This window comes from Balaenoptera musculus, chromosome X, assembly GCF_009873245.2.
Source record: "Balaenoptera musculus isolate JJ_BM4_2016_0621 chromosome X, mBalMus1.pri.v3, whole genome shotgun sequence".
In the NCBI taxonomy this organism is placed as follows: domain Eukaryota; kingdom Metazoa; phylum Chordata; class Mammalia; order Artiodactyla; family Balaenopteridae; genus Balaenoptera; species Balaenoptera musculus.
In genome coordinates, this window is record NC_045806.1 from 69,705,886 (window position 1) to 69,731,494 (window position 25,609).

At 38.4% G+C, this 25,609-nt stretch overlaps 1 protein-coding gene across 1 annotated transcript; it reads right to left on the reverse strand.

The window, feature by feature from the left end:
* Positions 1-25,609, reverse strand: SATL1 (spermidine/spermine N1-acetyl transferase like 1). Its single transcript, XM_036839290.1, has 6 exons — positions 25,259-25,609; positions 15,332-15,386; positions 1,932-2,012; positions 1,433-1,534; positions 837-877; positions 1-114 (listed from the first exon to the last, which is right to left on the reverse strand). Exons 1-6 carry the CDS (start codon positions 25,607-25,609, stop codon positions 1-3), a joined length of 744 nt encoding a protein of 247 aa, XP_036695185.1.

The window sequence follows — 25,609 nt, forward strand, 5'->3', positions numbered from 1 at the left end:
TCACTCTTCCCCTGCCATGTCCATGAGTTCTTCTCTGTTAAACCTGAACAGATGCCTGCCCTCCTCGGAGGAAAGCTCTAAAGCCCCTCGACGAGTGTAGTAGTCAGTAGAAGCCTGGTTCCAAATGACGACCAGAAAGTGCATGCAGTTTCACTGGCTTCTGATGGCTATCTGTTTAAAAACAAATGGAGATTACTGTTACTTGAAAGTATAATCTTCATTAGCACATTTATTTTATTAAAGGTCTACTGTATGCAAGGCACTGTGTGTGTGTAAAATACTCCCCAAAAATAATACAATAGTTATCTCTTGGACTTCTCTAAATCTGTAAAAAGAAAAAAAGTCCTGTCAAGTTATAAAATACTTTCTTTAAAAGTCCAAAACACATTTGCAAAGTCTACTCATTGGTTTTCTATAAATCTATTTCACTATTTTTATTCTTTATTCTATAGAAAAAGTTTACCTAAAATTCTCATGTGTATTTCCAAAATATAAAAGAATCTTTTTATACTGTTCTCATATTCATACGGTAGACCTATTTTATGGGTAAAATTGCCTTCTAATCTCCCTTTTGCTTACTTCTGCTTTGTAGCAAAAAGGTATATAATGTGGTTGTGGGTTATATAGAACACAACTCTTAATTAAACATAACTCAATTATGACCTGTATGAATATCTATTTTGAAGATCCAGTGTAATTAAAATAAAAAATTAAGTATAGTTTGAGATTATATTCAGATGTTAAGATAAATTATCTAAGTTATGCCATGTTAAATAATAACATTTGATGAAGAAAAGGATAGCATATAGAATAATAATACTAACTGTAATATATACCTGACTTAGCCTCTTCAGCATTTCAGCTCCAATACCTAGACCTTTTAAATAGATAATGCAAAATGAAAAAAACATAAGTTGAAAAACTCCATTTAACAAGTTATTTGCTTTACTTTAAACCCTGTATCTGGTTGTTATATATTCGTAATAGCTTGTGTCAAAATTCAACTCATGAATGTTTTTCATATCTCTTTTTCCTAATTGGCATGTGGTTCCAAAGGTAATGGAAAAGATTTTGGATTTACTTTAAAGATCAGTGAAGAGGAAATGTGTCCCTATCACTATCATCTTATCACAGAATATATTTCTTATTCATTTTAGACAAACCAACACAAAATGTAAAAGCACGTTTTTAAACATGAAAATATAGCTTTGATAACTTGGCTTATTCAAGCCTTGATGGGAACTAATAAATCTTTTTCTAATCTGTGATTGAATCTTCACCATATGCAAGGATAACTAGGATAGTGATCAGACTCATGAAATAGAAATGAGTTATATAAACTAGCTTAAACACATTTATACTAACTCTCCTTAAATGAAAATATACCATTTTAATTTTTAAAGTATAAGTAATACTATAAGTGTTACTTGACCTCGGTAAGCTTGTATGACATAGAGGTCCTCTAGGTAAAGTAACTTGCCAATCCAGGGGTCGTATGTAAAGTAGTACATGGCAAATCCAACAGTCACTTTGCCTAGGAAGAGGAAAGAGAGGGTATAAAGAGGTTAATGCTTTGAATCTTGTAATGTTCTTTCTTCCAAAATAACTATTAAAGTAATAAAAGCTTGCTGGACAAAATTTCAAGCAATACAGAAATGTATAATGTAGAAGGTTTAAGTCCTTTATAATACAAACTTTAAGAGATAACCCATCTTTTAACAGTGTGGAGTATATTCTTCCTAAATTTTTTTTCTATGCATTTACAAACATAAGTACATACCATACATTTTCTCTAAAAAACAAGACTCAATTTATGTACTTACGCTCTTCTCCTCTGCTTAATAGTAGTTATAAGCTATCAAACTGTACTTTGTTTTCAGGATAGAGAAAATATACTCTAGATTAAATTGAAAAAGGAAGGTTTATTTTACCTGATGGTTTTTGATGATTGTGTACTTCTGCAATCAAGCAGTAGAAAAGGGGATTGTCCCCAAAGCCACCCCTGAGTACATCTGAAATATCAATTCACATAAAATATGTTAGAAAATTTACAGTAGAGAAAAGGAAGATGGTGGAGTTGGCAGCACCAGAATTCCTTTCTTCACCTATACAACAACTGTACTGGCATAAACTGCCTGAAGTGAATATTTTGGAACACTATAGTTTATTTGAATACTTACAACTTCCAGAGGACAGCTTGGCTGGTAAACTGCAGTTAATTTTGGCAAAATTCAGCCATCAGCCCAGTGGTGGCTTCCAAGCACACACCCCCCACTCCATCATGTCCTACCTCATCTCATGGCAGACAACTGTAGGGACTGCTGAGACTCCTGAATTGCTGGAGTGGATTGCTACTCTCAATGCTGAGGTGAGGACTTAGAGCCTGGCCTCCATTTTTCTAACATCCATCAACTAAAGCAGCTTCCAGGAGATTTAAAGGAGCCACTCCAGTTTTGTTAGACATTCAAAAACAACCATGTATACAGGAGAATCTAGAAAGCCACCATGCATGATCAGGGAAAGACACAGACTTAGAAAAGACTTGAAAATACCTTTAAACATTTAACTCAGATTGATCTCTGACACAGGCACCCTATAACAATAAAAAAACAGCCAATCCTGGAGAAGCAAGAGAATTTGATTTCAAGAGTTAACACATTATAAGATTAAAATGTCCAGTTTTCAACAACAAAAAATCACAGTGCATACAAAGAAACTGGAAGGTATAGCTCATTCAAAGGAACCAAGTAAATTAACAGAAAACATACCTGATGAACCCCAGATGTCAGACTTACTAAACAATGACTTTAAAACAACTGTCTTAAAGGTGCTAAAAGAGCTAAAGGGTGACATGCACAAAGACAAGAAAATATATTTTGTATAAACAAAATAGGAATATCAATAAATAGAAATTATAAAAGAAAGAATGCCCATTAAAAAATTCTGAAGTTGAAAAGTATAATAAATGAGAAGTGCACTCTAGGGGTTCAAAATCAGAATTTCTAAGCAAGCAGAAGAAAGAATGAGTTAACTTGAAGATAGGACAATTGAAATTATCAAGTCTGAGGGAAAAAAAAGATGAAGAAAAGCAAAGAGCCTAAGGTATCTGTGGAACACCATCAAATGGACCAAGATACAAATTATGGGACTCTCAGAAGAAGAGAGAGAAAGGAAAAAAGAATATTTGAATAACAACTGAAAACTTCCCAGATTTGATGCAAGACATCAATCTACAAATTCAAATTCAACAAACTCCAAGTGGTATAAACCCCAAAAAGTCAACACCAAGACACGTAATCAAACTGTTGAAAGACAAAGAGAAAATCTTGAAAGCAGCAAGGCAGAAGTAACTTGTCACATACAATGGATCTTCAGTGGGATTATCATCTGATTTCTCATCAGAAACCTTGGAAGCCAGAAGGCAGTGGATTGATATACTCAAAGTACTGGGGACAGGGAAGGAGGGGAGAAGTGCAGAAACTTGTCAACCAAGAATTCTATATCCACCAAAACTGTCCTTCAAAAATGAAGGAGAAATTAAGATATCCCCAGACTCACCACCCCCCAAACAAAGAACCTGAGGAAGTTTGTTATCTCCAGACCTGCCCTGCATAAAATGCTAAAAGGAGTCCTTCAGGTTGAAATGGAAGGAAAATAGGTAGTAACTCAAAGCCATATGAAGAAATAAAGATAAAGGTTATGGTGCCTAGTTAAAGGTAAATACATGGGCAATTATAAAGAACTAGTGTTATTTTAAATTTGTTTGTAGTTCTTTTTATTTTCTACATGATTTAAAAGACAAGTGCATAAAATTAGTCATTAATGTGTGTTCTTGGGCACACAATGTATAAAGATGTAATCTGTGACATCAGTAACATAAAAGGGGAATTGACGTGTACAGAAGAGTTTTTGTATGCTATTGAAATCAAGCTAGTATAAATTCAAATTTTATTGTTATAACTTTAAGATGTTAAATGTAATCCCCACAATAACAAAAAAGAAAATGTCTATAGAATATAGACATAAGGAAATGAGAACATTTTACTACAAAAATCAACTAAATACAAAAGAAGGTAGCAATGTTGGAAATGAAGGACAAAAAACTATATAGAAAACAAATAGGAAAATGTCAGAAGTCCCTCCTTATCAGTAATTACTTTAAATGTAATGGATTAAATGCTCTAATCAAAAGAGAGATTAGCAGAATGAACTTTTAAAAATGATCCAAGGGAGAGGAGCAAGATGGCGGAAGAGTAAGACGCGGAGATCACCTTCTTGCCCACAGATACAGTAGAAACACATCTACACGTGGAACTGCTCCTACAGAACACCTACTGAACGCTGGCAGAACACATCAGACCTCCCAAAAGGCAAGAAAATCCCCACTTACTTGGGTAGGGCAAAAGAAAAAAGAAATAACAGAGACAAAAGAATTGGGACGGGACCTGCGCCAGTGAGAGGGAGCCGTGAAGGAGGAAAGGTTTTCACACACTAGGAAGCCCCTTCGTGGGCAGAGACTGCGGGTGGCAGAGGGGGCAAGCTTTGGAGCCACGGAGGAGAGCACAGCCACAGGGGTGTGGAGGGCAAAGTGGAGAGATTCCTGCACGGAGGATCGGTGCTGAGTAGCACTCACCAGCCCGAGAGGCTTGTCTGCTCAGCTGCCGGGGCGGGCGGGGCTGGGAGCTGAGGCTCGGGCTTCAGTGCTAGCCGGGAGGGAGTCCGGGAAAAAGTCTGCAGCTGCCAAAGAGGCAAGAGACTTTTTCTTGCCTCTTTGTTTCACGGTGCGCAAGGAGAGGGGATTCAGAGCGCCACCTTAACGAACTCCAGAGACGGGTGCGAGCCGTGGCTATCAGCGCAGATCCCACAGCAACAGGGGCGCAGAGGGAAAAACAGAGAGATTCCCGCACAGAGGCTCGGCGCCGAGCAGCACTCACCAGCCCGAGAGGCTTGTCTGCTCACCCGCCGGGGCGGGCAGGGGCTGGGAGCCAAGGCTCGGGCTTCGGTCGGATCGCAGGGAGAGGACTGGGGCTGGTGGCGTGACACAGCTTGAGGGGGGCTAGTGCGCCACAGCTAGCCGGGAGGGAGCCCGAGAAAAAGTCTGCAGCCGCCGAAGAGGCAAGAGACTTTTTCTTGCCTCTTTGTTTCGCGGCACGCAAGGAGAGGGGATTCAGTGCGCCGCCTAAACAAACTCCAGAGAGGGGCGTGAGCCGTGGCTATCAGCGCAGACCCCAGAGGCGGGCATGAGCCGTGGCTATCAGCGCGGACCCCAGAGGCGGGCGCGAGCCGTGGCTAACAGCGCGGAACCCAGAGACAGGCGCGAGCCGCGGTAATCAGCGCGGACCCCAGAGACGGGCAGGAGACGCTAGGGCTGCTGCTGCCGCCACCAAGAAGCCTGTGTGCAAGCGCAGGTCACTCTCCACACTGCCCCTCCCAGGAGCCGGTGCAGCTCGCCGCTGCCGGGCTCCCGTGGTCCAGGGACAACTTCCCTGGGAGAACGCACGGTGCGCCTCAGGCTGCTGCAACGTCATGCCGGACTCTGCCGCCGCAGGCTCGGCCCACATCCGTACCCCTCCCTCCCCCCAGCCTGAGTGAGCCAGAGCCCACGAAGCAGCTGCTCCTTTAACCGTGTTCTGTCTTGGCGGGGAATGGACGTCCTCAGGCGACCTACATGCAACGGCGGGTCCAAATCCAAAGCTGAACCCCGGGAGCTGTACAAACAAAGAAGAGAAAGGGAAATCTCTCCCAGCAGCCTCAGAAACAGCGGATTAAAGCTCCACAAACAACTTGATGTGCCTGCATCTGTTGAATAACTGAATAGACAACGAATCATCCCAAATTCAAGAGGTGGACTTTGGGAGCAGGATATATTAATTTTTCACCTTTTCCTTTTTTTGTGAGTGGATATGTGTATGCTTCTCGGTGAGATTTTGTCTGTATAGCTTTGCTTTCATCATTAGTCCTAGGGTTAGGTCCGTCCGTTTTTTTGTTTTTTGTTCTTTTTTTTTACTTAAAAAATTTTTTTTCCCTAATAAATGTTTTCTTAATATTTTTTTCCTTATTTTCTATTTTTAGAAATTAAAAAAAAAATTTTAATAAATTTTTTCATATTTTTTATTTTAAAAAATTAAAAATTTTTTTCTTAATAAATTTTCTTCTTAATAATTTGTTTTCTTATTTTTTATTAAAAAAATTAATAAATCTGTCTTTAAAAATTAAAAAAAAATTCTGAATACATTTACTCTTAACAATTTTTTTTCTTATTTTTTATTATAATAGCTTTATTTTATTTTATTTTATCCTCTTTCTTTCTTTCTATTTTTTTCTCCCTTATACTCTGAGCTGTGTGGATGAAAGGCTCTTGGTGCTCCACCCATGCATCAGGGCTGTGCCTCTGAGGTGGGAGAGCCAACTTCAGGACACTGGTCCACAAGAGACCTCCCAGCTCCACATAATACCAAATGGTGAAAATCTCTCAGAGATCTCCATCTCAACATCAAGACCCAGCTTCACTCAGCGACCAGCAAGCTACAGTGCTGAACACCCTATGCCAAACAACTAGCAAGACAGGAACATAGCCCCATCCATTAGCAGAGAGGCTGCCTAAAATCATAATAAGGCCACAGACACCCCAAAACACACCACCAGACGTGGACTTGCCCACCGGAAAGACAAGATCCAACCTCATCCACCAGAACACAGGCACTAGTCCCCACCACCAGAAAGCCTACACAACCCACTGAACCAACCTTAGCCACTGGGGACAGATACCAAAAACAATGGGAACTACGAACCTGCAGCCTGTGAAAAGGAGACCCCAAACACAGTAAGATAAGCAAAATGAGAAGACAAAAAAACACACAGCAGGTGAAGGAGCAGGGTCAAAACACACCAGACCTAACAAATGAAGAGGAAATAGGCAATCTACCTGTAAAAGAATTCAGAATAATGATAATAAAGATGATCCAAAATCTTGGAAATAGAATAGACAAAATGCAAGAAACATTTAACAAGGATGTAGAAGAACTAAAGAGGAACCAAGCAATGATGAAAAACACAATAAATGAACTTAAAAATACTCTAGACGGGATCAATAGCAGAATAACTGAGGCAGAAGAACGGATAAGTGACCTGGAAGATAAAATGGTGGAAATAACTACTGCAGAGCAGAATAAAGAAAAAAGAATGAAAAGAACTGGGGACAGTCTCAGAGACCTCTGGGACAACATTAAACGCACCAACATTCGAATTATAGGGGTCCCAGAAGAAGAAGAGAAAAAGAAAGGGACTGAGAAAATATTTGAAGAGATTATAGTTGAAAACTTCCCTAATATGGGAAAGGAAATAGTTAATCAAGTCCTGGAAGCACAGAGAGTCCCATACAGGATAAACCCAAGGAGAAACACGCCAAGACACATATTAATCAAACTATCAAAAATTAAATATAAAGAAAACATATTAAAAGCAGCAAGGGAAAAACAACAAATAACACACAAGGGAATCCCCATAAGGTTAACAGCTGACCTTTCAGCAGAAACTCTGCAAGCCAGAAGGGAGTGGCAGGATATACTTAAAGTGATGAAGGAGAAAATCCTACAACCAAGGTTACTCTACACAGCAAGGATCTCATTCAGATGTGATGGAGAAATTAAAACCTTTACAGAAAAGCAAAAGCTGAGAGAGTTCAGCACCACCAAACCAGCTTTACAACAAATGCTAAAGGAACTTCTCTAGGCAAGAAACACAAGAGGAGGAAAACACCTACAACAACAAACCCAAAACATTTAAGAAAATGGGAATAGGAACATACATATCGATAATTACCTTAAATGTAAGTGGATTAAATGCCCCCACCAAAAGACACAGACTGGCTGGATGGATACAAAAACAAGACCCATATATATGCAGTCTACAAGAGACCCACTTCAGACCTAGAGACACATACAGACTGAAAGTGAGGGGATGGAAAAAGATATTCCATGCAAATGGAAATCAAAAGAAAGCTGGAGTAGCAATTCTCAAATCAGACAAAATAGACTTTAAAATAAAGACTATTACAAGAGACAAAGAAGGACACTATATAATGATCAAGGGATCGATCCAAGAGGAAGGTATAAAAATTGTAAATATTTATGCACCCAACATAGGAGCACCTCAATACATAAGGCAAATACTAACAGCCATAAAAGGGGCAATTGACAGTAACACAATCATAGTAGGGGACTTTAACACCCCACTTTCACCAATGGACAGATCACCCAAAATGAAAATAAATAAGGAAACACAAGCTTTAGATGATACATTAAACAAGATGGACTTAATTTATATTTCTAGGACATTCCACCCAAAAACAACAGAATACACATTTTTCTCAAGTGCTCATGGAACATTCTCCAGGATAGATCATATCTTGGGTCACAAATCAAGCCTTGGTAAATTTAAGAAAATTGAAATCGTATCAAGTATCTTTTCCGACCACAATGCTATGGACTAGATATCAATTACAGGAAAAGATCTGTAAAAAATACAAACACATGGAGGCTACACAATACACTACTTAATAACGAAGTGATCATTGAAGAAATCAAAGGGAAATCAAAATATACCTAGAAACAAATGACAATGGACACACGACGACCCAAAACCTATGGGATGCAGCAAAAGCAGTTCTAAGAGGGAAGTTTATAGCAATACAAGCCTACATCAAGAAACAGGAAACATCTCGAATAAACAACCTAAACTTGCACCTAAAGCAATTAGAGAAAGAAGAGCAAAAAAACCCCAAAGCTAGCAGAAGGAAAGAAATCTTAAAGATCAGATCAGAAATAAATGAAAAAGAAATGAAGGAAACAATAGCAAAGATCAATAAAACTAAAAGCTGGTTCTTTGAGAAGATGAACAAAATTGATAAACCATTAGCCAGACACATCAAGAGAAAAAGGGAGAAGACTCAAATCAATAGAATTAGAAATGAAAAAGGAGAAGTAACCACTGACACTGCAGAAATACAAACGATCATGAGAGATTACTACAAGCAACTCTATGCCAATAAAATGGACAACTTGGAAGAAATGGACAAATTCTTAGAAATGCACAACCTACTGAGACTGAACCAGGAAGAAATAGAAAATATGAACAGACCAATCACAAGCACTGAAATTGAAACTGTGATTAAAAATCTTCCAACAAACAAAAGCCCAGGACCAGATGGCTTCACTGGCGAATTCTATCAAACATTTAGAGAAGAGCTAACACCTATCCTTCTCAAACTCTTCCAAAATATTGCAGAGGGAGGAATACTTCCCAACTCATTCTACGAGGCCACCATCACGCTGATACCAAAACCAGACAAAGATGTCACAAATAAAGAAAACTACAGGCCAATATCACTGATGAACATAGATGCAAAAATCCTCAACAAAATACTAGCAAACAGAATCCAACAGCATATTAAAAGGATTATACACCATGATCAAGTGGGGTTTATTCCAGGAATGCAAGGATTCTTCAGTATACGCAAATCAATCAACGTGATACATCATATTAACAAACTGAAGGAGAAAAACCATATGATCATCTCAATAGATACAGAGAAAGCTTTTGACAAAATTCAACACCATTTATGATAAAAGCCCTGCAGAAAGTAGGCATAGAGGGAACTTTCCTCAACATAATAAAGGCCATATATGACAAACCCACAGCCAACATTGTCCTCAATGGTGAAAAACTGAATCCATTTCCACTAAGATCAGGAACAAGACAAGGTTGCCCACTCTCACCACTATTATTCAACATAGTTTCGGAAGTGTTAGCCACAGCAATCAGAGAAGAAAAAGAAATAAAAGCAATCCAAATCGGAAAAGAAGAAGTAAAGCTGTCACTGTTTGCAGATGACATGATACTATACATAGAGAATCCTAAAACTGCCACCAGAAAACTACTAGAGCTAATCAATGAATTTGGTAAAGTAGCAGGATACAAAATTAATGCACAGAAATCTCTTGCATTCCTATATACTAATGATGAAAAATCTGAAAGTGAAATTAAGAAAACACTCCCGTTTACCATTGCAACAAAAAGAATAAAATATCTAGGAATAAACCTACCTAAGGAGACAAAAGACCTGTATGCAGAAAATTATAGGACACTGATGAAACAAATTAAAGATGATACAAATAGATGGAGAGATATACCATGTTCCTGGATTGGAAGAATCAACATTGTGAAAATGACTCTACTACCCAAAGCAATCTACAGATTCAATGCAATCCCTATCAAACTACCACAGACATTTTTCACAGAACTAGAACAAAAAATTTCACAATTTGTATGGAGACACAAAAGACCCTGAATAGCCAAAGCAATCTTGAGAACAAAAAATGGAGCTGGAGGAATCAGGCTCCCTGACTTCAGACTATACTACAAAGCTACAGTCATCAAGACAGTATGGTACTGGCACAAAAACAGAAATATAGATCAATGGAACAGGATAGAAAGCCCAGAGATAAACCCACGCACATATGGTCACCTTATCTTTGATAAAGGAGACAAGCATATACAGTGGAGAAAAGACAGTCTCTTCAATAAGTGGTGCTGGGAAAATTGGACAGGTACATGTAAAAGTATGAAACTAGGGCTTCCCTGGTGGCGCAGTGCTTGAGAGTCTGCCTGCTAATGCGGGGGACACGGGTTCGAGCCCTGGTCTGGGAGGATCCCACATGCCATGGAGCGGCTGGGCCCGTGAGCCACAATTGCTGAGCCTGCGTGTCTGGAGCCTGTGCTCCGCAGCAAGAGAGGCCGCAATAGTGAGAGGCCCGCGCACAGCGATGAAGAGTGGCTCCCACTTGCCGCGACTGGAGGAAGCCCTCGCACAGAGGCGAAGACCCAACATAGCCATAAATTAAAAATAAATAAATAAATAAATAAATAAAAATTTAACAAAAAAGGAAAGCATTAAAAAAAAAAAGAACCTAGGAACCATTTGAAAAAAAAAAAAAAGTATGAAACTAGAACACTCCCTGACACCATACACAAAAATAAACTCAAAATGGATTAAAGACCTAAATGTTAAGCCAGACACTATCAAACTCTTAGAGGAAAACTTAGGCAGAACAATCTATGACATAAATCGCAGCAAGACCCTTTTTGACCCAGCTCCTAGAGAAATGGAAATAAAAACACAAATAAACAAGTGGGACCTAATGAAACTTAAAAGCTTTTGCACAGCAAAGGAAACCATAAACAGGACCAAAAGACAACCCTCAGAATGGGAGAAAATATTTGCAAATGAAGCAACTGACAAAGGATTAATCTCCAAGATTTACAAGCAGCTCATGCAGCTCAATAACAAAAAAACAAACAACCCAATCCAAAAATGGGCAGAAGACCTAAACAGACATTTCTCCAAAGAAGATATACAGATGGCCAACAGATACATGAAACAATGTTCAACATCCTTAATCATTAGAGAAATGCAAATCAAAACTACAATGAGGTATCATCTCACACCGGTCAGAATGGCCATTGTCAAAAAATCTAGAAACAATAAATGCTGGAGAGGGTGTGGAGAAAAGGGAACACTCTTGCACTGTTTGTGGGAATGTAAATTGATACAGCCACTATGGAGAACAGTATGGAGGTTCCTTAAAAAACTAAAAATAGAAGTACCATACGACCCAGCAATACCACTACTGGGCATATACCCTGAGAAAACCATAATTCAAAAAGAGTCATGTACCAAAATGTTCATTGCAGCTCTATTTACAATAGCCAGGACATGGAAGCAACCAAAGTGTCCATCATCGGATGAATGGATAAAGAAGGTGTGGCACATATATACAATGGAATATTACTCAGCCATAAAAAGAAATGAAATGGAGGTATTTGTAATGAGGTGGATGGAGTTAGAGTCTGTCATACAGAGTGAAGTAAGTCAGAAGGAGAAAAACAAATACAGTATGCTAACACATATATATGGAATCTAAGGGAAAAAAAAAGGACATGAAGAACCTAGTGGCAAGATGGGAATAAAGACACAGACCTACCAAAGAATGGACTTGAGGATATGGGGTGGGGGAGGGGTGAGATGTGACAGGGTGAGAGAGTGTCATGGACATATATACACTACCAAATGTAAAATAGATAGATAGTGGGAAGCAGCCGCATAGCACAGGGAGCTCAGCTCGGTGCTTTGTGACCACCTAGAAGCGTGGGATAGGGAGGGTGGGAGGGAGGGAGACGCAAGAGGGAAGAGATATGGGAACATATGTATATGTATAACTGATTCACTTTGTTTTAAAGCAGAAACTAACACACCATTGTAAAGCAATTATACTTCAATAAAGATGTTAAAAAAATTTTAAAAAAAATGATCCAACTATATGCTGTCTGTAAGAGACTTACTTTAGATTAAGAAAAAAAACGCACAAGAAGGTTGATAGTGAAATGATGGAAAAAGATATTTCATGAAAATAGTAATCAAAAGAAAGCTGGGATGGCTGTACTAATATAAGACAAAATAGACTTTAAGTAAAAAACTCTTACTGCAGAGAAGGATATTATATAGTGATAGAAGGTTCAATTTTCCAAGAAGATATAACATTTATAAACATTTATGCACCAAACATCAGAGCTCCAAAATATATGAAGCAAATATTGACAGAATTGAAGATAGAAAGAGACAGCTCTAAAATAATACTAGGAAACTTCATTACATCAATTTCAATAATGTACTGAACAAACAGACCAATGATAAATATGTTAATAGATTATTTGAACAAAACTATAGATCAATTGGACCTAACAGAAATATACAATGCATCCCACCCAACAACATAATACACATTTTTTCTTGAACTTTCTCTAGGATAGACCATATGTTAGGCCAAAAAGCAAGTCTTAGTACATTTTGAAAGATTGAAACCATACAAAGTACCTTTTCCAATCACAATGGATTGAAACTAGAAACTGATAGAAGGAAACTAGGAAATTCACAAATATGTGGAAATTAAACAATGCACTCAAACAACTTTGGCTCAAAGTAGAAATAACAAGAGAAATTATAAAACAGAGATAAATGAGAATGAAAGCAATACATAAAACTTATGGGATGCAGTGAAAGAAGTGCTCAGAAGGGAACTTATAGTTGTAAATTCCAACATTAAAAAAGGAAGGGAGGGAGGGAGGGAAAGAAAGAAAGGAAAGGAAAGGAAGAAATAAAGGAAAGAAAGAAAGAAAAAGAAAGGGAGGATGGAAGGAAAGAAAGAAGGGAAAAAAGGGAAGGAAGGGAAGGAGGGAGGAAGAAAGATCAAGCCGTGACCTAACCTTACACATTAAAAACTAGAAAAAGGAGTAAGCTAAGCTCAAAGCTAGCAGAAAAAAAACAAATAAATATCTCTTATTAATACAGATGCAAAAATACTCAACAAAATAGCAAATTGAACTCAACAGCATATTAAAAGGATCATTCACTATGACCGTGTGATTCATCCTAGGAACGAAAGGATGGTTCAACATAAGGAAATCAATCAAAGGGGAGAAAAAACACATGACCATCTCAATTGGTGCAGAAAAGGCAATTGACAAAATCCAACACCCTTTTATGATGAAAGCCCTTAGAAAACTAGGAATAGAGGGAAATTCCTCAACATGATAATGGGTACCTATTTTTAAAAAAAGTTTACTTTAATGGTGAGTGACTGAAAGGATTCCCCCTAAGATTAGGAACAAGACAAGGATGCCCACTCTCACCACTGCTATTCAACATTGTACTGGAAGTTATAGCTAGAGCTGTTAGACAAGAAAAAGAAATAAAAGCCATCCAAATTAGAAAGGAAGAGGTAAAATTCTCTCTATTTGCAGATGACATGATCCTACTGATTGACAATCCCAAAGAATCCAAAAGAAAGCTATTAACACTAATAAATTAATTCATTAAAGTTGCAGGCTACAAGATCAACAAACAAAAATCAGTTTTATTTCTATACACCAGCAAAGAACAAACCAAAAAGTACATTTAAAAAGCAATTCCATTTACAATCGCCTCTAAAATAATTAAATACCTAGGAACGAATCTACACAAGGAGGTGAAACACTTGCATACTAAAAACTATAAAACATTGCTGAAAGAAGTTAAAGACCTAAATAAATTAAAAGATATCCCGTGTTCATAGATAAGACTTAACATTGTTAAGATGTCAATAGTACCCAAAGTGATCTAAAGATTCAATGTCGTCCCTATCAAAATTCTAACATCCTTTTTTACAAGAGTGGTAAAGCTGATCCTCAAATTCATTTAGAATTCCAAGTGTATAATTTTATACAGACTTTCCTTGACCTACAATAGGGTTACATCCTGATAAACCCATCATAAGGTGAAAATGTCATAAAAGTCAAAAATGCATTTAGTACACCTAACCTATCAAACATCATAGCTTAGCCTAACCTACCTTAAACCTGCTCAGAGCACTTGCATTAGCCTAGAGTTGGGCAAAATCATCTAACACAAAGCCTATTTTATAATAAAGTGTCAAATATCTCATGTAATTTATTGAATACTAAGTGAAAACAGAATGGTTGTATGGGTACAGAATGGTTGTAAGTGTATCAGTTATTTACCCTCATGATCACATGGCTGACTAGGAGCTGTGGCTCACTGCTGCTACCCAGCATCATAAGAGAGTATCCTATTGCATATAGCTAGCCCAGGAAAAAGACAAAATTCAAAATTTGAGGTACGGTTTCTACTGAATGTGTATTGCTTTATAAAGTCGAAAAATTGTTCAAAGTCATACATAAGTAAGTCAGGGACTGTCTGTACACTTTAATCATCTCTTCTCTCAGTATTCACATTTCCTGCCTAAAATGTTGCAATTCATCATAAAACACTAGCATTGGGTATTAATATTGCTGGCTCTCAAAATGTAGTAAATATCTTGAAAATAGTTTTAAGTCATTTTGCTTTTATCCATTTCATCCTATCAAGCTACTACTAACATTGGGCATTAAATTATATTGTATTTGACCAACTACACTTCTCATTTTACATTTCCAAAATTAGTTGAAATTTATTGCCACTGTAAAGATGTAAAAGCTCTTAACTATCAATTTCATACTTTAAAAATGAGGAAAATATAAAATAGTGGTGCACTGACAAAGCTATTAAACAATAGCTTTTTATACAAACTTTTGCCCTGTATATCTAAATACTATTAATGACAACTTCTTTGTGTACCAAGGACAGCAGTGTCCACATATCTAGGTACAAGTAGTGCTTTGTGCATACATTATGCCATGCTTCTTTTTCTAGCTCTGAAAATACCATAAAACATCTTACCCTTTGCTGTTAACTTCATTGCATCTAGCATGTTTTCACAGGCAGCCAATTCCTGTCAAAGTAGAGAAAACTTTCAGTTTATGGTTTAGTAACAAATTTTTTTTAATTATTAAAATTTTTTTTTTTTTATTTTTTGGCTGTACTGAGCGCCTTGTGGGATCTTAGTTCCCTGACCAGGGATTGAACCTGGGCCATGGCAGTGAAAGTGCCAAGTCCTAACCAGTAGACCACCAGAGAATTCCTAGTAACAAATTCTAAAGATGATAAGCATGAAGCTTTTATTGAGCATTTATTAACATATGATGTCCTGGGTAGTATTAAAAGTGAGTCAGACTTAACTCCAGTCATCTAGAAACTTAAAATCCAAAACAGCATATGCAACAAGAGAATATATATAGAGAAGATTAACTATGTCAATACATCATTCCTGTGAAGGTCAACTGTCTAGGTAACTAGCTTGAATACAACCAGAAATCAGGAAGTAAAGCCAAAAGTTTTTCTGAGCATTCAAGGTAGATATCACAAAGTCTATGTATTATAAAGCTCATAGACTTTACGGAGAAGTCTGTTGTGTTTGCTTGTGAGGTGTTCTTCCCAATTTAACTTTAGACTCTGTTTATTTGGCTTTTTAAAATAATTCTACACATTCAAATCAATTCTTCATAGTTTGGATCTCAAGCTTGGAAGGGCAATCCCCACTTTGGGATTATAAAAATAGTCACTTTTGTTCCCTTCTTAATTTTTTTTATTTTTTCCAGTTTTATTAAGATATAACTGACATGTAACATTGTATTAGTCCAAGGTGGGCAACGTAATGATTTGATGTATGTATATATTGTGAAATGATTACCACGATAAGGTTAGTTAACATCAATGATCTCACATAGTTACAATTTATTTCTTGTGATGAGAACTTTTAAGATCTACTCTCTTAATAACTTCCAAATATACACTATGGTTTTGTTAACTATAGTCACCATACTGTACATGACATCCCCAGAGCTTATTTATCTTATACCTGGAAACCTTTACCTTTTAACTACCTTCACCCATTTCCCCCACCCCTACCTCCCCCCTCTAGCAACCACCAATCTGTTTTAAATTCCTTATATTAATTTTATTAATTTAGTTTTGTTTGTGTGTGTGTATGTAAGAAGTAAGGTGGAATTTCACCTTTATCTTTTTCTCCCAGTTATCCCAACACTGTTTATTTAATAACCCATCTTTTATTAACTGACTTGAAGTGTCCATTTTATCATGTACTACATTCTCATATATACTGAACAGAATTTCTGGACTCTCCATTCTGTTCCAATGATCTATCTCTGCATCTATGGTAATAGATTACCATAGTATTTTAATTACTTACAGCTTTATAATATCTGATAGGGATCATCTCCCCTCATCGCTCTTCTTTTTGGAATTTTTCTAGAAACAGTCACATGTTTAATCTTCCATGTGAAAATTTGGGGATTTTGACTGGAATTGCATTAAATTTATAATGGAAAAAATGTATAAAATATATAAGGAAGACAGCAAGGGCCAGATTATGTACAGCATTGCTAAGAAATTTGGATTTTATTCTCAGTACAACCAGAACCCAATGGAATTTGAGCATCTTGGCTGCTGTTTTGAGCACCTTCCCTAAGACACTGTACACTCTTTGAGGGCAGGGGCTATAATTTAATAATCTGATATCCTTTATAGTACTTAGCACATGGCCTTCCCCTAGTATGCACTCAATATTTGCATAAAGAACAAAAATCAGATATTAATAGTACACAGTCCTTCTTATGGATCATCAATGGTCCAAAAACCACAGTTTGAGAACCACCATAATAAAAGGCTTTAAATGGAAAGTCTGGTAAGCAAGAAGTTATAGCTGCCTAGCCATAAAGTGACTAGATCCCCAAATAATGCTGTGGTGTGGTGATTAAGAATAGGATAAAACAGATTCATACAAAGGATGGTTGGAAGAATTTTAGTGGCAGGACAGTAAGTAAAACCTGCAAAATACTCAGTTAAGGAATGAGTATTTATATATATGAGTTTTATATATATGTGTGTAATATATATATGTATATATATATATATATTACACATATATATGTAGATGGAAACAATTTGTAGATGGCAAACTCTCGTAAATCCCTTGCAAAGCAAAGAGAGAATGCTTTGAAAACTTATCAATGGACAGGAGTTAGGGTGAATGGACATGTATGTATCAGAGAATAACATCCCAAAGCTAATTAATCATTATATTCATGTCTGTGATACAGAGTAATTTAGCTTTTCTATTATTTTTCTACAGTGAACATTCATTAGAATTATTTCCAAGAAACATCTAGTGTATATTCAGGTACATGAGGCAAATTCAAAAGTAAATGTGGCTAGGAACTTCACAGATACAGGTTCACTGAACTCGGAGAATCTAGTGATATATTTTTCCCTTGGTGATAACAATGGGCACTGTTTGGAAAGATAAGGAAGGTAAGTTTTCTGGATAGAAAGATTCACTGTTGTTCAATAATAAATTTATTAATTGCCAACTGGGTGTCAGATACTAAGCTAAGAAAAAAAAAAACCTTTAAAATTATTTTCTACCTGGAAAAATGTGCTTCTAGAATAACTAACATGTTGGGCATAGTATTTTGATTGATGACCTAGTCATGCGGATTAATGCCAGTTAGAGAAATGATGTGGGAGCTTTTGGGGATAGAATAGAATGGAAGGCATGGGAAGAGAGATAACCCAGTTCTTACAGATCTGTAACCAGGCCTAGCATCATTTCAACAGATAGATTTCAGTAGAAAACTTCTGGTATTTTATTTTGTCCATTAAAATACATGCTCTGATCAAAGGGAACAGAAACTTGGCCTAATTTAAATTATATACATATATATGTGGAAACAGTTCCATTACAAAACTCTTTTCCAAGTTTTCCTTACCTATAACCTGTGCCTTGTTCCAGCCACATATTTACTCCTTTAAAAAATCTAGGCTACTGCTTTTATATGGACTTTTATATGGAATTGTTTAGGTTGTGCATTACATACATGATTGCCTTGAGTGCCACAGAACTTCAGCACAGTAGCTGAAGTATGGCTAATAGTTTATCACCTTTACTGCACTGGGATGATTTCCAGGAAAATCATTTAAATGAATTTTAAATCAGAAATTTTTAACCCTGCTCCTTGGACTTCTGGGAGGCTATCTGTGGATGGGCTTCAGGAGTCAAAGAACAGTCTGAAATTATATGGAAAATTTGTTGTGGACAAATATTGTTTCCTGGGCAGTCAATCATTAGCTTCTACATGTAGGTGCGGTCTTCAAAGCAAGAGGCCCTACCCTAAAATCTTAGCCATTAATACCTGAAATTCTATCACTGACAGGTCATTCATTTGAGTTAAGCATTCCTTTTATCAAAGATCCTCTTTTAAAGTTAAAATTGAGGAGAAATCAAGATGGCAGAATAGGAGGACATGAAATTCATTGCTCCTCACAAGTACATCAAGAATACATCTACAAATGGAACAGTTCTCATAGACCACCTGCTGAACATTAGCGGAAGACTTTGGACACCTAAAAGGACAAGAAAATCCCCTCACAACTGGGTAGGATGAAAGGAAGAAGAAAAAAAGGAAAAAGGAATCAAAACAGGGACCGGCAACCCTGGTGGGAAGCTGAAAGTGAGGGGAGGTCCCCACGCTCAGATAAACTCCCTCATAGTGGGGAAAGCAGCTGGGACAGAAAAGGACATTCAGGGGATCAAAGGAGAATGCAGTAGATGGTCTGTGGAAGGCAGGACAAAGTAAGAACTGCACGCATGGCCTACACAGCAGCTCTGCACATTCCAGCCTGAGTCGTAAGTCACCTGTTGCGAAGGGGGGCTGTGTGTTGGAAAGTGAGGTTTGGAGCGTGGACCCAGGGAGGGGACAGCTGTTGGCTGTGAAAAGACAGCCTGAAGGGACAGAGTAAGGAGCTCCACAGCCAGGAAAGTCTGCAGAAAAAGCCCGGGACACCATAGAAGCAAGGCATCATTGCTGAGTGGCGTGCAAGGGGCGGAGCCACAATTACAACCCTTTTCCCACCTGCTGGCTTCTTCAGCCTCCACAGCCACTGGGAGAGTCACCCATCTGAGCAACCTTGCCCGCCCCTCAAGCCAAGGCCTCCTCCACCCGTGTAGGCTCTGGGGACCTGAGCGCTGCCCATCCCAAAGCCTCCTTGGGAATCAGCCCTGGGCACCCCTGCCTGAAATGGGAGTCCACCAAAGCTGATGGGGGCTGAGTGCTAAAGCATGGGGTTAAGAAAGCAGATCCAGGGACAGGACCAATGTTGGCTGTGCATGTATAACAAAGGGGATGGGAGTGAGGGGCTCCACAGGTTGAATGCCCCTAGAGGAAGCATGGTCTACCTAGGAAACAAGGCTCCATTGTTGAGTGGCATGCAAGGGGTCAGGGCCACCACTGCCTCCACATGCCAGCCCCTGCCTCAGCAGGCACTGGGAGGGATTCCCACAAGAGCGAGCACACCCCAGTCTGTTGCAACAGTCTATGCAGCCGCAGGCAATTCACGCACACCCCAGTTGTGGCCGCCGTGCCCCTCCCCGGCCTAAGTGAGTAAGTGTGCCCCAATCAGCCGCTGCTTTCACTCCCTCTCACCAGGGAAAGAAACAGGCACCTGAGGGTGGTGCACACGCAGAAGTGGGGCTAAAACCAAAGCTGAGCACCAGGGGTGGTGTGACTAAGGAAGAGGAATGGAAATCTCTCCATGCAGCTGCACAAGCTGAGGATTAAATCCCCAAGATCAGCTTGGTAAACCCTGCATCTGTGGAGTATGTGGATGGACAAAAAGTGCTCTCACAACTGAGTCTGTTCTAGCTTTAGCAGCAGTGGACTTTGGGGGAAAGTACACACAGGAGTTGGGCCAGCCCAGAGTCTGAGCTGCCCCCACAGTGCCCACAGCAGGTCCAGAGACCTAAATAGAGGTATTGGAGGGCCTCCTGGGGAGGCAGGGGTTGGCTCTGGCTCACTGTGGGAGTAAGAACACTGACAGCAGAGAGCCTAGGAAAATATTATTATTACTATTTCATTTTGTCCAGTTGTGGTTGTTTTTATTATTTATTATTTATTCTATAAAAAATTTTAATATATTTTTTGATTTTTCTATTTTTACTTTACTTTTTTGTGGTTTTGTGTTTATTTTTGGTTTTGTTCTTTGTTTTTTATATTTTTTTGATCATTTTTATGTATTTGTTTTGTGTTTGCTTTTTTTTGTTTGCTTTCTGTTTTTGTTTTCTTCTTCATTTTTTGTTCTTGTTCATTTAGTCCTTATTGACTATTCTCATTTTTTAATTCTTTTGTATGTTTGTTCTCTTGTTTTTTTAAATTTTCTTTTAATTTTTCTGTGTGTGTGTAGTGTTGTTATTGCTGCTGTTTGTTTGCTGTTGTTTTTGCTATTTGTCTTGGGTTTTGTTTGTCTGTTGGTTTTCTTTTCTTTTCTTTCCTTTTTCTCTGGCCACACTGTGCAGCTTGCAGGCTCTTGGTTCCTTGGCCAGTGGCTGGGTCTGAGCCTCCAGAGTGGAGCGCCAAGTCCAGGACACTGGACTGCCAGAGAATTTCTGGCCCCAGGGAATATTATTCAGCATGCACGCTCCTGGAGGAGTCCATATCAACATCAAGACCCAACCCCACACAACTGCCTGCAGGCTCCAGCACAAGACACCTCATGCCAAACAACCAGCAAGACAGGAACACAGCCCCAGCCATCAGCAGACAGGCTGCCTAAAGTCGTACTAAGCTCACAGACACTCCAAAACACACCACCTGACACGGCCCTGCCCTTCAGAGGGAAAAGACTCAGCTCCACCCACCAGAGTGCAGGTACCAGTCCCTCACACCAGGAAGCCTACACAAGCCCCTGGAGCAACCTCACTCACCAGGGGGCAGATAACAGAAGCAAGAGGAACTATGACCCTACAGCCTGCAGAAGGAGACCATAAACACAATAGGTTAGACAAAATGAAACAACAGAGAAATATGTTGCAGACAAAGGAGCAAGGTAAATCCCACAAGGCCAAATAAACAAAGAGGAAATGGGCAATCTACCTGAAAAAGAATTCAGAATAATGACAGTAAAGATGTTCCAAGATCTCAGAAAGAGAATGGAGGCATGGATCGAGAAGACACAAGAAATGTTTAACAAGCACCTAGAAGAACTAAAGAACAAAATATGAGTGATGAACAACACAATAACTGAAATGAAAGATACACTAGAAGGAATCAACGGCAGAATAACTGAGGCAGAAGAACCAATAAGTAAGCTGGAAGATAGAATGGTGGAAATAACTGCTGAGGAGCAGAATAAAGAAAAAAGAATGAAAGGTAATGAAGACAGTCTAAGAGACCTCTGGGACAACATTAAACAACCAACATTCGCATTATAGGGGTACCAGAGGGAGAAGAGAAAGAACCTGAGAAAGTACTTGAAGAGATAATAGCTGAAAACTTCCCTAACATGGGAAAGGAAACAGTCACCCAAATCCAGTAAGGGCAGAGAGTCCCAGGCAGGATAAACCTAAGGAGGAACACACCGAGACACATAGTAATCAAATTGACAAAAATTAAAGATAAAGAAAAAATATTGAAAGCAACAAGGGAATAGCAACAAATAATGTACAAAAGAACTCTAATATGGTCATCAGGTGATTTCTCAGCAGAAACTCTGCAGGCCAGAAGGGAGTGACATGATATATTCAAATTGACAAAAGGGAAAAACCTAAAACCAAGAATACTCTACCCAGCAACGTTCTCATTCAGATTTGAAGGAGAAATCAAAAGCTTTACAGACAAGCAAAAGCTAAGACAATTGAGCACCACCAATCCAGCTTTACAACAAATGCTAAAGGAACTTCTCTAGGCAGGAAACACAAGAGAAGGAAAAGACCTACAAGAAAAAACCCATGACAATTAAGAAAATGGTAATAGGAACATACATATCAATAATTACCTTAAATGTAAATGGATTAAAGGCTCCAACCAAAAGACACAGACTAGCTGAATGGATCCAAAAACAATACTCATATATATGCTGTCTCCAAGAGACCCACTTCAGACCTAGGGACACACACAGACTGAAAGTGAGGGGATGGAAAAAGATATTCCAAGCAAATGGGAATCAAAAGAAAGCTGGAGTAGCAATACTCATATCAGACAAAATAGACTTTAAAATAAAGACTATTACAAGAGACAAGGAAGGACACTACATAATGATCAAGGGATCAACCCAAGAGGAAGATAATTGTAAATATTTATGCAACCAACATAGGAGCACTTCAATACATAAAGCAAATGCTAGTAGCCATAAAACGGGAAACCGACAGTAACACAATAATAGTGGGAGACATTAACACCCCACTTACACCAATTAACAGATCACCCGGACAGAAAATAAAAAAGGAAACACAAGCTTTAAATGACACAATAGACCAAATAGATTTAATTGATATTTATAAGACATTCCACCCAAAAGTGGCAGAATACACTTTCTTCTCAAGTGCTCATGGAACATTCTCCAGGATAGATCACATCTTGGGTCAGCAATCAAACCTCTGTAAATTTAAGAAAACTGAAATCGTTTCAAGCATCTTTTCTGACCACAATGTTATGAGATTAGAAGTCAATTACAGGAAAAACAAAAACTGTAAAAAATGCAAATACATGGAGGCTAAACAATACGCTACTAAATAACCAAGAGATCACTGAAGAAATCAAAGAGGAAATCAAAACATACCCAGAAAAAAAATGACAAAAACACACGATGACCCAAAACCTATGGGATGCAACAAAAGCAGTTCTAAGCAGGAAGTTTATTGCAATACAATCCTACCTCAAGAAACAAGAAAAATCTCAAATAAACAACTGAATATTACACCTAAAGCAACTAGAGAAAGGAGAACAAAAGAAAAACCCCGAAGTTAGTAGAAGGAAAGAAATCATAAAGATCACAGTAGAAATAAATGAAATAGAAATGAAGACACCAATAGCAAAGATCAATAAAACTAAAAGCTGGTTCTTCGAGAAGATAAACAAAATTGATAAACCTTTAGCCAGACTCATCAAGAAAAAAAGGGAGAGGACTCAAATCAATAAAATTAGAGATGAAAAAGAAGAATTTACAACGGACACCACAGAAATACGAAGGATCATAAGAGACTACTACAAGAAACTATATGCCAATAAAATGGACAATCTGGAAGAAATGGACAAATTCTTAGAAAAGTACAACCTTCCAAGACTGAACCAGGAAGGAACAGAAAATATGAAGAACAGACTATTCACAAGTACTGAAATTGAAATTGTGATTAAATATCTTCCAGCAAACAAAAGTCCAGGACCAGATGGCTTCACAGGCAAATTCTATCAAACATTGAGAGAAGAGCTAACACTTATCCTTCTCAAACTCTTCCAAAATTTAACAGAGGGAGGAACACTCCCAAACTCATTCTACGAGGCCACCATCACCCTGATACCAAAACCAGACAAAGATGTCACAAAAAAAAATTAGAGGCCAATATCACTGATGAACATAGACACAAAAATCCTCGACAAAATACTAGCAAACAGAATCCAATAACACATTAATGGGATCGTACACCTTGGACAAGTGGGGTTTATCCCAGGGATGCAAGGATTCTTCAATATATGCAAATCGATCAATGTGATATACCATATTAAAAAATTGAAGAATAAAAACCATATGATCATCTCATTAGATGCAGAAAAAGCTCTTGACAAAATTCAACACCCATTTATGATAAAAAAAAAACTCTCCAGAAAGTGGGCATAGGTGGAACCTACCTCAACATAATAAAGCCCATATATGGCAAACCCACAGCAAACATCATTCTCAATGGTGAAAAACTGAAAGCATTTCCTCTAAGACCAGGAACAAGACAAGGATATCCACTCTCACCACTGTTATTCAACACAGTTTAGGAAGCCCTAGCCACAGCAATCAGAGAAGAAGAAGAAATAAAAGGAATCCAAATTGGAAAAGAACTAAAACTGTCACTGTTTGCAGATGACATGATACTATACATAGAAAATTCTAAAGATGCTACCAGAAAACTACTAGAGCTAATCAATGAATGCAGTAAAGTCACAGGATGCAAAATTAATATACAGAAAACTCTTGCATTCCTATACACTAACAATGAAAGATTGGAAAGAGAAATTAAGGAAACATTCCCATTTACCATTGCAACAAAAAGAATAAAATACCTAGGGCTACCTAAGGAGGCAAAAGACCTGTACTCAGAAAATTATGATACTGATGAAAGAAATCAAAGATGACACAAACAGATGGAGAGATATACCATGTTCTTGGATTGGAAGAATCAATGTTGTGAAAATGATTATACTACCCAAAGCAATCTACAGAGTCAATGCAATCCCTATCAAATTACCAATGGCATTTTTCACAGAACTAGAACAAAAAATTTTACAATTTGTATGGAAACACAAAAGACCCCGAATAGCCAAAGCAATCTTGAGAAAGAAAAATGGAGCTGGAGGAATCAGACTCCCTGACTTCAGACTATACTACAAAGCTACAGGAATCAAGACACTATGGTACTGGCACAAAAACAGAAATATAGCTCAGTGGAACAGGACAGAAAGCCCAGAGGTAAACCCACATACCTATGGTCACCTAATCTATGACAAAGAAGGCAAAAATATACAATGGAGAAAAGACAGCCTCTTCAATAAGTGGTGCTGAGAAAACTGGACAGGTACATGTAAAAGAATGAAATTAGAACACTCCCTAACACCATACACAAAAATAAACTCAAAATGGATTAAAGGCCAGACACTATAAAACTCTTTGAGGAAAACATAGGCAGTTTCGAGCCTCCGCAGGTCTTACTCGGAAAGAATTCACACTTGGTTGCCTCATGCTTGATTGTCTCCTGCCTGTTTGGCTCATGCCTGTTTGGCTTGTGCCTGACTGGCTTGGGCCTGGTTGACTTGTGCTGGATTGGCTCGGGCACGGTTGCCTCATGCCTGGCTGACTCATGATTGATTGGCTTGGGCCTGGTTGCCTCATGCCTTGTTGATTCGTGCTGGATTGGCTTGGGCATGGTTGCCTCATACCTGGTTCACTCATGCTGGATTGGCTCGGGCCTGGTTGCAGTTGATTCATGCCTGATTGACTCAGGCCTGGCTGACTTGTGCTTGATTGGGTCGTGCTTGATTGGCTCACGACTGTTTGCCTCAT